Consider the following 17,196-nt stretch of genomic DNA (forward strand, 5'->3'; position numbering starts at 1 on the left):
GAGGGGGAGGGGAGGGGGAGGGGAGGGGGAGGGGGAAAAGGAGAGACATGACCTCACACAGTTGCTCCATCTGAGCACATTAGTGTGTGGTACTGAGGGCCTAGCTGGATGTAAGGACCTTTCTAAAAGTTACCTTTCTGTTGCCGTCACCAAATACCTGACAAAACCAACTGAAGGAAGAAAGACTTGTGGTTCAAGGGTACATACGGTCTGTCATAGCAGAGGTGGCATGGCAGCTGGTCACATGACACCCACAGGCAGGAATCAGAGGGTGACTTCTGCCTGTGGAATGGTGGTGCCTGCCTTTAATTAACCCTGTAAAAACCCTCTCAGGCCCAGAGATTTGTTCCTGTCAGATTCTAGATCTCTTCAAATGGATGCTAACCACCACATTCTGTCCTCCAAGTCTCCAGAACCATGAACTGAATAAACCTCTGTTCTTTATAAATCACCCTGTCTCCGGTGTCTTACTACAGTTACTGGAGCAGACTCAAGGCAAACACATCCAGAGGCTTGCCCCACAGGCCCAAGGATTGCCTTTCCTTTATCTCATTTACAGGCTCTGCGGTCTTTCCGACCTGAGGACCTGCAAGGCTCTGGGTCATCCTACCTTACTGGAATCATCGGGGCTGGCCTTGAGGGAGAGAGAAAGCAGGGAAGGGGAACAGGGGAACGGGGTGGGGGGAGTTGAAGAGTTGAAGGAAGGGTATAGGACCCCAGCCACACACTGTTCCCCTTCTCCAGCCCCGCCCACGCTCCTCCAGCCCTGCCCACGCTCCTCCAACCACCCTTGGCATCCTTGTAGACTGTGAATAGCAGGCAGCACCACATCCTGCTACTTTAAGCCTTCCAGTGGCTGCTTCTTGTACTCAGGACAAAATCCGCCATCGCCTGTGGCTGACAAGGGACGTGTCATCAGGCCTGTTTTCCCTGTAGCCTCGTGTTACCCCAGCTCCTTGGCCACTTCCTCATCTCTTGGGTTCAGGCTCTTCTCTGTACATGCTGATCCCTCCCTTTGGAAGGCCTCCTCAGCCAGATTGAGTTCCTCGCCAGGCAGAGCCGGATTCAAAGGTAGGCAGGGTGTAGTGGCATGCTGTAATCCTGAGCAGGGCGCCTGTGAGTTTGCAGCCAGTGTGAGCTACATAGTGACACTTTGTCTAAAAAAAACAAAAACAAACCAAAACAAACCGGAAACAAAGAGAAGGCTGAGAAGATGGCTTAGTCAAAAAAGTATTTGCAAAAGAATGAGGCCCTGAGTTTGATCCCCAGCACCTAAGTGGGGGTCTATGCTCCAAATCCCAGCACTAGGGAGGCAGAGACAGGAAGGTCACTGGGCTTGCTGGTCAGACAGCCAGCCTGCTCAGCAAGTCCTAAATCCCAGTGAGAGACCCTGTCTCAAAACAACAATGTCAAGGTGTGTCGCACAGCTTCAATCTCAGCACTCAGGTGACAGAAGCAAGTGGATCTCTGTGGTCTACACAGCAAGGTGCAGGCCAGCCAGGGTTACATAATGAGACCTTGTCTCAAACAAAACTAAACAAACAAACAAACAAAAAATCCAACGTGGATGGCACCTGAGATTAACCTCTGACCTTCACACACACACACACACACACACACACACACACAGAGAGAGAGACAGAGAGAAAGAGAGACAGACAGAGAGAGAGAGAACAAGAGAAGGAAAGGAGGAAGAAAGACTGAAGGGTAAGAGGTATTGCTCCTCTGGGATTGCAGCCTTAGCCCTGAGCCTGGCTACTCCTCTCAGGGCCAGGCCACCCAATCCCTTTGGACAATGCAGTCCTCTATCCCTTGGACCCATCACAGCTGAACAAGAAAGCAGATACGTGGTTGCAATCAGAGACAGATCTAGATTACAGCCTGACCCACATGCCCACCCCGGCCCTCGGCAAACTCTAGAATGGCAAGGTGCCTCTCTGAATCAGGAGGAGACAGGTGGTCACCTGCCTCCCTCACGTGACAAGCAGAGACCCAGCATAACCCTTGTCACAGGGAGCGTCCCCCAGCCAGGGTCTCTGGTTCATTTCCAGCATTCAAGGTCACCTGTAAGCTTTCTTCCTATTGAGAGCTGTTCCTGGGGCTGGGGTCTGTCTGTGCCCACACAAAGCCCACAGGTGCCATGTTAGTCATAGTCTCCAGTGGAAGAGAATCATCAAAACAGGGGGATTGTCAGATTTGTTTATAGGTTAGGTGCTGGGTGGTCCAACAATGGCTGTCTGCAGGATAGAGAGCCAGAGAGCCTTACAACTGCTCAGCCCACAGTCCCGACCTGGTACTGAAGGCCTGGAGGACCCCAGGAGAGACCCAAGTTCAAAATCCCAAGAAGCTGGGTTGCAGTCTCTACAAGACAGATACAGCAGCAAGAAGCAGTGCTGGGGGCTGGTGAGATGGCTCAGTGGGTAAGAGCACCCGACTGCTCTTCCGAAGGTCCAGAGTTCAAATCCCAGCAACCACATGGTGGCTCACAACCATCCGTAATGAGATCTGACTCCCTCTTCTGGTGTGTCTGAAGACAGCTACAGTGTACTTACATATAATAAATAAATAAATAAATAAATAAATAAAAAGAAGCAGTGCTGGACGGGGACTGGCAATGGTAGCCAGGATGCTTCCTCCTAGGGCTGCTAGAAGCTCTCACCCACTCTGAAGGGCTTCTCTCTCCATCCATCTTTTCTGGAAACACACTCACAGGACCACCCAGAGGCAAGTGTCTAAGTGGACCCCAGATCCAATCAAGCTGACAATCAATATTCCCCATCACAGCTGCCCTTATCGGGAGATACACAGTCTTCAGCAACTTGACGCATCTTAGAGTCGCCCAGGAGATACACTTCTGGAAGTGCCTGAGGGAGTTATCACAGAGCTCATTCCTATCCTTTATCAATTTATCCAGAGATGCTAAGAGCAGCCAACCAACAAAATAATCATTTTACTTATTTCCTCCCAAACTGGTTGAAAGTTTCATATATGGAGTCACCAAAACCATCGCCGCTCACAAATGATGGATCAAGATAAGCGAAGGCATTTGCCTCTGTCAGCTTAAAGCGTAATTTCCATCATGGGCTTTCAATACTCTTCGTCTCTAGCGTGGCAGTCCCAGCTCATGGACTAGGGTTCCTAATTCATAGAGAAGGGGAGAAGGGGAGAAGGGGAGAAGGGCAGAAGGGGAGCCAGCTGGGCTCCAGCATTCATCTCTGTTTCCTGATTCCAGTGTGACCACCTACTTCATGTTCCCAAAGCGCGACTCCAGCCACCATGATAGAAGGCACACACACACACACCCGCCTCAAGTGAGTCCCAAACCCCTTCCCCTTCCATCTGAGAGTTGCCTTTGCTTGGCACCTTGTCACGCCGGCTGACTCCCTCCTGCCTCTTCCCTCACAAGCATTTTTTTTCCCCACAAGAAAAGGCCCTGTTCCACACTCCCCTCGGTTTTTGTGGTGGTTGTATTTAGTTTTTTGAGACAGGGTTTCTCTGTTTAGCCCTGGCTGTCCTGGAATTTGTAGACCAGGCTGGCCTCAAACTCTGTAATTCTCCTGCCTCTGCCTCCCAAGTTCTGGGATTATGGGTATGAGCCACCATGTCCAGCTTCACCCCGCTTTTTGAGAGAAAAGAGCTGGCTTCTCAGGGGATCCCGTCTGCCACACGCTGCCGATTGCTTCAGTTGACCCTCACCTGCCCTCTCAGAGACTGCCATTATACTCACTGAGTGAATACGGAAACTGAAGCTCAGATGTGTAGATGGCTGTATCAGGACCACACAGCAGGGGGAGTAGAGAGGGGCCAATTGCTTCCCCATGGCCAGCCACCTTCGCCTTCAGGAATGAAGATGGCAATCTAGAAAGAGCTTCCATCCTGAGCAGCAGGAGAGGGACAAGGCAGTGCCCCTTCACCCATGTCCCAAACCTGACAGACAGACAGAATGAGTGAATGAATGAATCAAAGTCTGTAGGACGCCCAGGGAGCCTAAAGTAAATAGGTCCAGCTCTCGGGGAAGTATCCACCTCAGAGATCTGTTCTCATTTTTCGCAGTGGGACACAGGAATGGGGCTCCAAAATACCAGTTTTAAAGGCTTAAAAAAATTTTTTTTCTCTCTAAAACAGGGTTTCTCTGTGTCGCCCTGACTGTTCTGGAGCTCACTCTGTAAACCAGGCTAGCCTCGATCTCACACAAATCCACCTGCCTTTGCCTCCAGAGTGCTGGGATCAAAGCTCTGACTCTGCTTCTTGATGGCTTTGCCCAGCAGACCAGGAGGGACAGATGTCTCAGCTGGAAGGTATCTGTAGGATTTCCACTTCAGGGGCTGGAGAGATGGCTCAGAGATTAAGAGCACTGACTGCTCTTCCAGAAATCCTGAGTTCAATTCCCGGCAACCACATGGTGGCTCACAACCACCCGTAATGGGATCCAATGCCCTCTTCTGATGTGTCTGAAGACAGTAACAATGTACTCACATACATTAAATAAATAAATAAATCTTTTAAAATTTTTTTCTACTTCACAGAGCTGTCACACACACACACACACACACATACACACACACACAGTAGGTTTGCCTTTCCAAGGCTGGCACTTAGTAGGAGATTGTACTGTGGTTCCTGGCTAATAGGCTGGCCTTGGCTGACTGGCCACAGGCCTGTCCCTGTATCAGTAGAATATTACTGTCAAATGCTCATCAATTGCTGAGAGGGTGGAGGGATTGCTGGTAGTTTCCCCTGGATGTGTGGCAATACAACCCTCTCTCTTCCCAGCTGCAAAGGGAGGGAGTGGGTGTGGCCACCTGCCGGCTCAGCATCCAGGGGATCTTAGGGTCTCAGTTTCCCCTCTGTCACCCGTCCCTGCTCTACTAAAATCTCACAGGCTAAAGTTCCACTGTCCTGCCCTTGTCCCTGCAGAATTCTAGAATCTTCTGGTCACTCCGTCCCCTTCACCCTGTGCCCTTAGCCAACCAAGAGGAAGAGGCCTCACCATTAGAGAGGGTCTCAGTGCATTTCCTGGTAGAGGATGACACCTGTTTTGCTTTGGTTTTGTTGTTGTTGTTTGTTGGTTTGCTTTTGAGACAGGGTCTCCTGGAGGCCAGACTCACATGGAACATTTATTTGTTTGTTTTGACACAAAGTCTCTTTACATAGTCCAGGCTGTCCTGGTCCTCAGTAGATCAGGATGGTCTTGAACTCACAGAGAACCTCCTGCCTCTGTCTCCAAAGTGCTGAAATTAAAGGTGTGTTCTGCCATATCTGGCTCACCTTTATGGATCTACGGTTGGCCTTGAACTCCTGACCCTCCTGCCTTAGCCTCTCAGGTGCTACTATTACAGACATGAACCACCACGGGAGTTCAACAGTGGTCACAGCAATGCTATTCACAAGGGGCAGAAGACTGAAACATTCCCTCCTCTGTCAACAAAGGAAGACAGAGACACAAGACTTATCCATACAGTAGAACATTATTCAGCCGTGAAAAGGTACCTAGCGCTGGTATCTGCTGTCACATGGAGAACCCTTGAAAACACAGCCAGCTAAAGCAGGAAGACGACGGAAAAGGGCTCCCACAGAACGAGTCCCAGTGGAACGTGTTTACAATAGGCGATTCATGGAGACAGGAAGTGGATTAGACATTCCCAGGGCCCTGGGGGGGGGGGGGGGGGGGAGGGGAAAGTGGGGAGTCAGGCTTCAGCGTCTGCTTGGATATAGATGACAGGGATGGCTGTCCACACTGTAGCTGTAAATAGTGCCCCTGGATTGGGCACTTTAAATGATAGAATGAAAGCTTTGAAAGCTAGCTCTGAGGGCTTTCGTGGCTGGTGCCAGCACACTGGAGGCTGAGACAGGGGGACAGCTGGCACTGTTAATCCTGATTGTCAGTTTGGCTGGATCTGGAGTCAACATTGAAGTAAGCCGGCCAGGCACACCTGTGTGAGACCTTCTTGACCCTGTTATTTAACAGCAGGAAGACCGGCCCTAAACATGGCCACCCCTTTCAGTGCTGGTCCTGGTAAATGAGGTCGGAGGGAGGTGGCTTTACCCTTTTTCACTGCTTTGGTGTCTCCATGGCGAGTCACTTGCTATGTGGCTGTGGCCGCCACTGCTGCATTTCTTGGCTGACATCAGCTTCTTCAGGCTTCTGAAGTGGACTGAAGATCAGCAGCTCTCCAGGAATCCTCCAGTTCTCTGGGACGGCTGTGGCACCCAGCCTTGTGGAGCCACAATGGCTTCTCGGGCTCGGCTGCATACAGACGCCCATTGTTGGGCTACATACATACCTGTGTCTACTCCCTGAAAAATCTCATCTAACCTGTCGTGTAAACCAATCCGATAAATCCCATTTAAATATTCATGCTATTAGATTTTTTTAGGGGGGCAGTGTTCCTAGACAAGGCCTCAGTGTGTAGCCCTGGCTGTCTTGAAACTCGTTCTATAGACCAGACTGGCCTTGAACTCACAGAGGTCTGCCTGCCTCTGCCTCCCCTGACCCCCGTGCTGGGAGTGCTGGGATTAAAGGTGAGTGCCACCACAGCCCAGCTTCATTCTCTTGGTTCTGTTCCTCTAGAGGACTCTGAGTAATACAAGTGCCACGAGTTTGGGACCAACCTGGGCTACAAAGTCAATTCCAGTCTAGCCTGTGCTACACAGTAAGACTTTGTTTCAAACAAACAAACAAATGTTTAAAGGTATACTATTTTAAACTTAATGCTGCCATATTTAAAAAGAACGTTCTGTATATTAATTGGGCAAGCTGTACAGCATGTAAATTATATATTAGTGAAGCAATTCTACAAATTAGGGGTCAGGGGTGAAGTTCACAGTGGCAGCTTCTCCTTGCAAGCCCCAAATTCCGGGCCATTTTTTTTTTAATGTTGTTAGAGATCAGACCTGGGGCCTGGGCTCCATCCCTCTGCACCCCAGCCCAGGCCCCAGGTCAACACTGAAGTCTGCTGTCCTGCCACAGTGCTCAGCCACCACCTTTTAAAGGGCCAATGCTGCCGCCACGTGTAAAAAAATCAGGAGAGAGTGTTTGCTGCCCCCTCGTGGCCACTAAGAGAATAACCTAGCAGGAAACAAAAACCGGGCTTGTAAATAGCGGAGCATTGACCTCAAAACAGACAAAACCCAAAAACAAATAAAGTCATGTATGGGATTTGAAAATACTTCATGGGGTTGAAGAGATGACTCAGCAGTTAAACGAGGTTGCTGTCTTTGCAAAGGACCAGAGTTCCATTTCCAATATCCACATTAGGTGATTCACAACCACGTGTAACCCCAGCTCAGGGGAAACACCCTCTCCCAGCCTCCATGTAACACACATCGTTTTTTGTTTTGTTTTGTTTTGTTTTGTTTTGTTTTGTTTTGTTTTGTTGGTTTTTTTTTGTTTTTTTTTGTTTTTTCCGAGACAGGGTTTCTCTGTATAGCCCTGGCTGTCCTGGAACTCACTTTGTAGACCAGGCTGGCCTCGAACTCAGAAATCCACCTGCCTCTGCCTCCCCAGTGCTGGGATTAAAGGCATGTGCCACCATGCCCAGCTTCAGTTTTACAAAGATTAAAAAAATGCCTCCCACAGTTTCTCTTGTTCTGTTTCGGTGAAGGGATACCATGACCAAGGCTTAGAAAGGAAAGCATTTGATTGGGGGCTTACAGTTGCAGAGGACTAGCCCATGATTGTCATGGTGGGAAGCAGACAGTGTGGTGCTGGAGAAGTAGCTGAGACCGCTACATGGTGATCTGCAGGCAGACAGAGACACTGGGCCTGGCCCGGGCTTTTGAAACCCAAAGCCCACACCCTCATATCTTGTGACACAACTCCTCCCACAAAGCCACACCTGTAACTTTAATATTTTCAAAACCTATTTTTAAAAAAAGATTTATTTATTTATGTTATGCACATGAGTACACTGTAGTTGTCCTCACAAACACCAGAAGAGGGCATCAGCTCCCACTACAGATGGTTGTGAGCCATCATGTGGTTGCTGGGAATTGAACGCAGGACCTCTGGAATAACAGACAGTGTTCTTTGTTTTGTTTTTTTCTGTTTTTGTTTTTCGAGACAGGGTTTCTCTGTATAGCCCTGGCTGTCCTGGAACTCACTTTGTAGACCAGGCTGGCCTCGAACTCAGAAATCCACCTGCCTCTGCCTCCCAAGTGCTGGGATTAAAGGCGTGCGCCACCACCGCCCGGCCAGACAGTATTCTTAACCACTGAGCCATCTCTCCAGCCCCTACCACGTGTCCTTTCACGTGCTTGCTTTAGCAGAACATCCTTTCTCCCGTCTCTGCTTCAGCAAAATGTTCCTTTACAAATCTGGCTTAGCCTTCACCTGTGTCTGCTTCAGCTAATCGTTCCTTCACATGTTTGTCCCAGCAAAACACTATCCAACACAACTGACTTCCCAAAGAACCCTTAACATTTCCACACGTCGCAGACCTCCTAATCCTTCCCAAACAGTTCCACCAACTTGGGACCAAGCATTCAGATATGTGAGCCTATAGGATCTGTTCTCATTCAAACTACCACACTCAGCTTAAAAGGAGAAACAAGGCTCGCCTCGGCCGCCAGGCCTCCAGAAGCCCATACCATCTCCTGCTTCCTTCCCAGGAACATTTAACAGCCACACTAGAAAGAACAAGCACACGTGCTATGCTGCACCGGGGTTCCATTCCTTCTTAATCTGGTGCGGTGACACATACGCCTGCAATCCCAGAACTCAGGAGGTATCGATAGGACGATCAGATCTGTCATAGGTACATAGCAGGTTCTAGACCAGTCTGGGTTGCCTGAAACCCAAACAAACAATACACAAATACATAAAAACAATATATCCTGAACACTGACCCACATCTACCCTGGATCTTTTTGTTGTTGCTACTGCTGGTGGTGGTGGTTTTGGTTTTTTGAGACAGGGTTTCTCTGTGTAGCCTTGGTAGTCCTAGAACTAGCTCTGTAGACCAGGCTGGCCTGAAACTCACAGAAACCTACCTGCCTCTGTCTCCCAAGTGCTGGCTTGGCAGCAAGGGCCTCTTCCTGCTGCACCATCTCACCAGCCCACTTGGGTTGTTTCTAGTCTCCGGCCTTTGTAAGCAAGGTCAGATGGTGATCCTCGAACTCAGCACTTCGGACAGTGATTTCTGGCAGGGTCATCCAGCAATACTGGGGAAGGAACCTAGGGCTTCAGACTTACTAGGCAGGGCCCTAGCACTAAGTGACACCCCCAGCGTTATTGTGTATGTTTTTTATTTAGAGATGAGACCTAACTATGCCACCAGGCTGGCCTTAAACCCACTCTAGCCGGGCGGTGGTGGCGCACGCCTTTAATCCCAGCACTCGGGAGGCAGAGGCAGGCGGATTTCTGAGTTCGAGGCCAGCCTGGTCTACAGAGTGAGTTCCAGGACAGCCAGGGCTATACAGAGAAACCCTGTCTCGAAAAACAAAAACAAAAACAAAAACAAAAAAAAAAACCCACTCTAGTCCTGGCAGGATCTCTTGAGTAGCTGGAGGGACAGATCTGGCCATCAGGCTTGGTTATCCATAATGTTTTCTGAAATGCCTGTTACAGTCTCCATGCTCCAGGTGAGCAAACTGTTACTCAAAGCGGTTGGATCTCCCTTAGCCAGGCACAAATCACGACAGCCCACCAGCATGGCCGTGTAAATTAGCATGAGCCACACTAGGGGGAGGACTTCCCCACATCAAAGTGGGCTGGATTTCTGGGCTGGGTTGATCTGAAGAGTGCACAGTTTGCTCAGCCCTTCTCCAAGGCTGTATGCAGTTCCTAGGCCTGAAAGGATTATGGGCTCAGGTCTAAGAGATTGAGGAGAAAGTCATGGGTGTGAATCAGATTTGGACCAGTTGCTTGTTTTCATTCACTGCAGCCTGTGCTGGGAGAGGGGCCTAGGAGCGCTGTAGGAAGCCAAGACAGGGCTCTTACATAACCCAGATCCCGGGCCTGCAGCGACAGGCAGCTTAAAGTGCTCCATGGGATAAGGGGAAGGCCACTTATAATAGATTTATTATTATGGGGGGTCGGTACTGGAGTGCCATCTATAGGTCAGAGGACAACTTGAAGGGAGGAAGGAAGGAAGGGACAAAGGAAGGAAGGAAGGTAGGTCAGGTCTCTCCTTCCATCATATAGGACCCAGGCAAGGAATCAGGTTGGCAGCCTTGGCAACCAGTACCCTCGTGACTGAGCTACCAACCCAAAACATGTTTTGATCAACTGTCCACAAAGACTGATTGACCTTTCTCTCCCAGGAGATGCAATGAAAGCATGCTACAGGACAAGCATGCAACACAAAAATGCACAAGGCTGGAGTTAGCAGCACGGCGGGAGGTAGAGAAGAACTCTTGTTCTGAATAAATGATCATAACAGAGTAGGCGCCGTTGACCTGTAACCCCAGAACTTAGGAGACTGAGGCAGAAAGACCATGAGTCAGAGAAGTAGACTAGCTACATAGATCCTACCCTGAACAACAACCACAACCCCCCACAGTGGTAGGTTAGCCTGGGGTTTGGCTTGTTTTCGTGTCTTGTTGGCTGGTTTGAGACAAGATTTCACTCTGTAGTCCAAGCTGTCCTGGAAATCACCCAGTAACTCAGGCTACCCTCAGACCCATAGTGAGACTCCTGTCACAGCCTCTGAAGTGCTGAAGCCACCATATGCACTGCCATGTCCACCTCCAAAGCTTATATTTATAGGAACTTGTTTCTCATTCTAAATAACTATATAAGTTTGTGCTTAAAAATTATTTTTTTTATTGTTTCCATTTTTATTTTTAAAGATTTGTTTAGTAGTAGTAGTTTTTGTGAGACAAGTTTTCTGTGTGTAGCCTTGACTGTCCTGGAACTTACTCTATAGACCAGGCTGATCTTCAACTCAGAGATCTGCCTGCCTTGGGAGTAAAGGTGTGCACTACCACCGCCTGGTATATTTTTAATGATGCGCGCGCGCGCGCGCGTGTGTGTGTGTGTGTGTGTGTGTGTGTGTGTGTGTGTGTGTGTATGCGCATGTGCGTGTACTTGTACAGGTGAGAGTGAGGAAATGTCATATCCCCTAGAGCTGCAGCTACAGGTGATCGTTGGCCATCTGACATGGGTGCCAAGAGGAAGGGCAGTAGATGATCTTAACTCATAAGCCATCTCTTTAACCGCCGCCTTTCTTCTCCTCCTCCCACTTTTCCCTCTTGCCCTTCTCCTTCTCCCTCTCCTTCTTCTCCTCCCTATCCTTTTTTTTTTTTAACATTTATTTATTTAGAGACAAGGCTCACTATGTAGCCTTGACTGGCCTGGAACTCACAGAGATCTGCCTCCCTCTGAGTGCTGAGCCTGGAGTTAGGTATCTTGGTTGGGATTGGGAAGAGAAGACAGGAAAGGCACTTCCACTAGAGTCCTGGCTGACCTGGAACTCTTTATGTAGACCATGCTGGTCTCGATTTATTTTTTTTAAGATCTCCCTAAATTTTTTTTATAAACTTTACATTCCAAAAAAACTTGAGTTTCACTTCATCCTATAAATACATTTCTCGGGCTGGAGAGATGGCTCAGTGGGTAAGAGCACCCGATTGCTCTTCTGAAGGTCTGGAGTTCAAATCCCAGCAACCACATGGTGGCTCACAACCATCCGTAACGAGATCTGACTCCCTCTTCTGGAGTGTCTGAAGACAGCTACAGTGTACTTACATATAAATAAATAAATCTTTTAAATAAATAAATACATTTCTCAGCTAGGCGTGGTGGCGCACGCCTTTGATCCCAGCACTCGGGAGGCAGAGGCAGGCAGATTTCTGAGTTCAAGGCCAGCCTGGTCTACAAAGTGAGTTCCAGGACAGCCAAGGCTATACAGAGAAACCCTGGCTAGAAAAACAAAAACAAACAAACAAACAAAACCCTAAACAACAACAAAAAACATTTCTCATCCTGGATATATTTTTTTCAAAAGATCCCGGAGCAGCAGGGCATTGGTGGCACATGCCTTTAATCCTAGCACTTGGGAGGCAGAGGCAGGTGGATCTCGAAGCTTGAGCCCAGCCTGGTCTACAGAGTGAGTCCCAGTGTAGCCAGAGCTACACAGAGAAACCCTATTTCAGAAGGTTGCGGGGAGGGGGAAGAGAAGAAAAGGTCCAAAGGCTCTGGATACTTAGAGGAGGCCAATGACTCTGTCACCTCTAAGACTGTGTACATCTGTGGCAAAACTCACATCCCCTCCGCTCCAGTGGCTGTGACTGTTACGGAGAGGCAAGGAGGTCCTTGGAGGTTTTCCAAGTCTTTCCTGCTGTCCTTGGAATCCTTGTCCTTAGAGGTGGCAGAGAGATAAAGTGCTAGTGTGTGGCTCTGGCGAGGGAGGAAGGTGAGGACAGGTGTTGTGCAGTTACCTCTGTGCTTTGGGGAAGGGGAGAGCAAGGGCAGGTCTCACCCTACACTTGCCACTGTTTGCAGCTTTCTTTCATCAGGATAATGAAATGCCAGACTGGGAGTGTAGCTCCTCAGACAGAGGACTTGTCAAGCACGCACAAAGCCCTAGGTTTGATAGCCAGCAGCACCACATAGAAGCTGGTGGGGAGCCACAGGATGGCCGGGAGGAGTAAAGGCAAGAACCCGAGTCTGAAAGCAAGGGAAGGTGGAAGGAGCCACCCCTGAAGTCGCTCTCTGTCCTCCACATGTAAATAAACATGTAATCATTTTTTAAAGATGGTGTTTTGTTTGAGACAAGGTCTATGTAGCCTTGGTTGTCCTGGAACTTGCTGTGTAGGCTGGCCTCTAACTCAAGAGTTCTGCCTACCTCTGCCTCCCAAGTGGTTGTGAGCCACCATGTGGTTGCTGGGAATTGAACTCAGGATCTGTGGAAGAGGGGTCAGTGCTCTTAACCACTGAGCCATCTCTCAAGCCCAAGAATTCTAGTTTCTATGGCCTACCTGGAGGGGAGACGGAGGAGAAAGGGCCGAAGGGAAAGGGGAGTAGGTTCCCCTGGTGTGGTGCAGATCCACATGCAGTGTGTGAAGGGCTTTCTGACAAGCCCAGGCATGGCAATCAGGACGGCAGCAGGTCTTCCTTCTCCGATTCCCTTTCCTTTGCTAAACCATTCGAATACATTCCTGAGGCTGATCACCAAGGTCCAGCAATCAAAATTCAACATTTGGCTACACTAGCTAACATGTTCAATTAGGATTTACCAAATCATCCTAATTCAGGCTTCCCCCTTTGTCTCCTTACAAACAAACCACTCCCACAGAGACACCTGCGGCTCACTTTGCCTGATCCAGAGGCAGTCAGACCCCCTGCTTGTCCCCTCCTAGGAAAATAAAATCTCTTTGGGGCTGAAGATTTAGTGTCTGCTTGTGCTCTGTCCTGATTCTGAGATCCCTTCAGTGTGGGCAGGCGCCGTGCTTTGAGGCACTACGCTCTGAACCCCTTCTGGACCTTCTGGACCTCAGCACTATTTTAGGTCTCAGGACACTGTGCCCGCTAGCTCTGTGAACTTCACTTGATTTCCAATCACCTGGTCGATGAGCTGCTGCGCGTACCTCAGGAGGATTACCCTGCCTGAGTTTACTGAGATGGGAAGACCTGCCCACTGTGGGTGGCACCATTCCCGATGGGGAACCTGTACTGTGTGAGTAGAGAAAGGGCGGGGAAGCAGTGTGCATTCCACACTCTCTCGCCCTGTTTCTCAGCTTCAGCTGTAATGGGCCCAGCTGCCACTGCCTTGATTTCTCCTCCCCTTGAATTGTGGGAAACCCTGTCTTCTTTAAGTTGCTTTTATCAGAGTAGTTTAAACACAGCAACAGGAAAAGAAACTCAGGGATTCACCAGATGCAATGCTTCAGGATGAGACTTCCCAGAGACAGGGAGGGACACACCACAAAGAAATACACTGTGGGGCAGCTGGAGGTTAGAGCTCAGGTGGTGATGTGTCTGCCTAACATGTTTGTATGAAATGCTAGGCTCCATCCCCCGTACCATAGTAATCGCCAGCTTGGGCTATAAAGACTCTAGATGGAGGCAGAAGTAGCTGGAGATGTCGCTCAGTTGGTAGCGTGTTGCTTAGCTTGCAAGAAGTCCTATTCTCTTGCAGGTGTGGTGATCCACGCAGAAGGTGGAGAAAGAAGGAGCAGAGATCAAGTCCATAGTGCGTTCAAGGCCTGCTTAGGCTTACAGGAGACCCTGCCTCTGTCGCTCCTCCAAAAGTGCCTGTGAGTAGCGATCTGACTTCAAATAAATCAATTTGGCAAATGCAGTTTGGGTTTTTGTTTTGAGTTTCTCTGTGTAGCCCTGGATCCTGGAACTCGCTCCATAGACCAGGTTGACTTTGAACTCGGAGATTCACCTGCCTCTTCCTCTCAAGTACCAGGTGGGGTGCGCCACTACTGCCCGGCCAGCAGTTGGGTTTTATTTTATTAACAATTTTAAAAATAAAGAAAAGAAAGCAGGCGGAGCCCCATCTTGTTACCCTCTCTCCCGTATCTTGTAGGTTGCAGGAGAGAATTAAACGTCTCACTGAGAGTTGGGTTCAGAAGAAAACCCGACTGAAATGAGGTAACTGGTTCGGCAAGGTGAATACTGATCCCTCCAAGGCCACAGGCACGCTGAACTGGATTCGCCGGTTCCTTGGTCTCAGATGCTCTTTAACTCTTCCTGGCACAGGCTCGCTGGAGAGGGCACAGTAGCCAGTTCCCCCGACGGCCGCCAGAGGCTACAGAGAGCGAACTGGCATTCCTGAGAATTAGCCAAGTCGACCGCAGAGGGTGGAAAAAGCGGGTGAAAGTACCTCGCATATTGCCTCCTCCTAAACCACCCCAAAACAAGAGCCTGACGTCACCATTCCAGTTTGGGGAAAGAGAACCTCTCATTTTGCCACCACCTCTCACACTTCCCCATCACCTTGTGAGTGTTACGTGCTTTGAGATACGATATTCCACACTGGCCTTGAACTGATAACCTCCTGCCTCTGTCTGATAAGTGCGGGCATTATCATCACCTTGTGGGATATATCTGGCCTGTCTTTCTCTCCAGGGCTGGCCACCGAATAACCCAAATGCAAGGAGTTTCTAAACTGAATGCAGAATTAAGTACCCGGTGCAAGCACTGACCCCTAAGTGACCTCAGGCAAACTCATTACCTGGCTCCCGGGTTTGAGTGTGGATTCATAGGTTAAAAAAAAAAAAAAAAAAAAAAAAAAAAAAGACTTAGCCCTTTGCTGGGAGTGGTGGCGCACTCCTTTAAGGTCTGCACATAGGGAGGCGGAAGCAGGCGGATCACAGGAATTCCATGCCCGCCTGCTCTACAGAGCGAGCTTCAGGACTGCCAGGGCAAGACAGTGAGCCCTTGTCTCAAAGGGGAAAAAAACTACTCAGAACAATGCCTGGGGCTTTAAGAGCTAAACAAACGTTAGCTTAACCTCATCACGTTGGCGGCAGCCTCCGTGCCCAGTTGCCCTTTTAAGGGACTTTGACATCTTCCCACGTAAGCGGAAGTACCCCTGAGGGCTCCGGAAGTGACTTCAGAACCCCTTCAGAAACATGGCTCCGGAGCGTTGTCCCGGAAGCGGTCACGGCTCTCTGCGTGACGCTAACTGAGTTAGAGCCGTCCCGCGGGGTTTCTATGGTGCCTCCCGCCACCCCCAGGCTCTCCTCTTCCTCTCCCGCCCGAGCGCCCAGAGCTGCGAGGCCGCCGACCGGCCCCACGGGCGACTCTGCCAGCCGCCAGGGGGAGGGGCGCCAGCGAGGCGACGCTCTGGGCGGCTCCACCCGCGACTCGATGGTGCCCAGCGTCCGGGCGCCGCGTTCCTACTCCGCGGGGTGGACGCGGCCCCTTTAACCGGCCGAGGGCGGAGCCGAGGAGTTCCCGCGAGAGCGTCCGGGGGGCGGGGGGCGGCGCCGAGGCCGGGGGCCCGTGGCGGATGGAGCCCGCGATGGAGCCGGAGACTCTGGAGGCACGAATCAGTGAGTGTCCGGGAGGGGCGCGAGCCGGACCGGAACCGGAACCGGGGGCGCAAGGCTGGCCCCTCTCTCTCTCTCTCTCCCGGTGGGGCGGGGTCCGCGCGCCCCCTCCTCACGCCCCGCCCCCCGACTCGGAGGGGCGGCGCCCCAGTCCGCCTCTCCGCTCGGACCCTGGCAGCTGCGCGCAGCCTGGCCAGGAGCGGGCGCCGCCCACCCACCCCGGTGACCCGGTGGCGCAGAGTTACCCCGGACCCCCGAAGGCCCTGCCTGTTGCACCAAAGCGCAGACCCTTGAGTCTTCCCCTAGAGGGATCCCCCCACTTCCTCAGGGCCTGAGTCTTTCAAACCCTGTGCCCGCAGCTCCTAGATCTGCTCGGTCCCCCAGCCCAGGAAAGGGGACCCCTGGCCCATCTGATCAAACTCTGTCCGCGCCTGGAGAAACTCCCAGTGCTTGAAAGGGTCCCGTCTAAGACTCCATAAGGAAATCAAGTTCTCTGTCGTTATACCCAGCCCAGCCTTGCTTTGCGTCCCAGATTGCTTTCCTAGCCCCTGCTGAGCCTCCTCCCCAGGCCTCTGGCCTTGTTTCCTGTCTCCTCCGAAACAGCTTCCTCCAACTCCGGCTTCCAAGCCCCTACCTCCATCCTCTGTTCTCCCTGTCCCACGCTGCTTGTTGAAGATCCTTGGCCTTGCCACTCCATTCCTGAACTCTGCCCCTGGGAGCTGCAGGTTGGCTCTTCTGGTCCATCTAGTGACAGGTCTGTCCCAAGGCCTTTCTGGGATGTGACCCAGAGAAGCCTCCGGGTCTATCCTCAAGCTCAACCTCCTAGCCTGAGATATAGCAAGGATCTGTGCAGGGTGGTGTGGGCCGACATGGTCAGCATCTTTGAAGCCAGCCTCGAATGAAGTTGAACTGGAAGATTGATTCCCAGAGCTCACCGATCTGGGTGTGTGTGTGGGGGGGAGAGTCAGCCTGGCAGTGGGGTTGATCGGTGGTTGGAAGGAGACTAACCATGGACCACATGAGCTACAGTACTGCACGGGTCTCAGGAGGTCGGAGGTAAAAGAGGACCATAGATATTTTTCCTATCTGTCTTAGTCAGGGTTTCTATTCCTGCACAAACATGACCAAGAAGCAAGTTGGGGAGGAAAGGATTTATTCAGCTTATATTTTCCACATTGCTATTAATCACCAAAGGATGTCAGGACTGGAACTCAAGCAGGTCAGGAGGCAGGAGCTGATGCAGAGGCCATG

General features: G+C 50.7%; 1 protein-coding gene and 1 long non-coding RNA gene across 2 annotated transcripts in view; one reads left to right on the forward strand and one right to left on the reverse strand.

The window, feature by feature from the left end:
• Positions 1–820: 820 nt before the first annotated feature.
• Positions 821–16,673, reverse strand: LOC115029410. Its single transcript, XR_003834966.1, has 3 exons — positions 16,580–16,673; positions 3,728–3,927; positions 821–1,157 (listed from the first exon to the last, which is right to left on the reverse strand). It is a non-coding gene; the product is annotated as an uncharacterized LOC115029410 (long non-coding RNA).
• The window catches only part of Gga1 (golgi associated, gamma adaptin ear containing, ARF binding protein 1), a 17,329-nt gene continuing 15,646 nt past the window's right edge, over positions 15,514–17,196 (forward strand). The window contains exon 1 of the mRNA XM_021183005.1: positions 15,514–15,948. Coding sequence (XP_021038664.1) covers positions 15,906–15,948 — 43 coding nt within the window. The 5' untranslated portion in view covers positions 15,514–15,905. The remainder of the gene's footprint in view (positions 15,949–17,196) is intronic.

This window comes from Mus caroli, chromosome 15, assembly GCF_900094665.2.
Source record: "Mus caroli chromosome 15, CAROLI_EIJ_v1.1, whole genome shotgun sequence".
NCBI classification, from domain to species: Eukaryota; Metazoa; Chordata; class Mammalia; order Rodentia; family Muridae; genus Mus; species Mus caroli.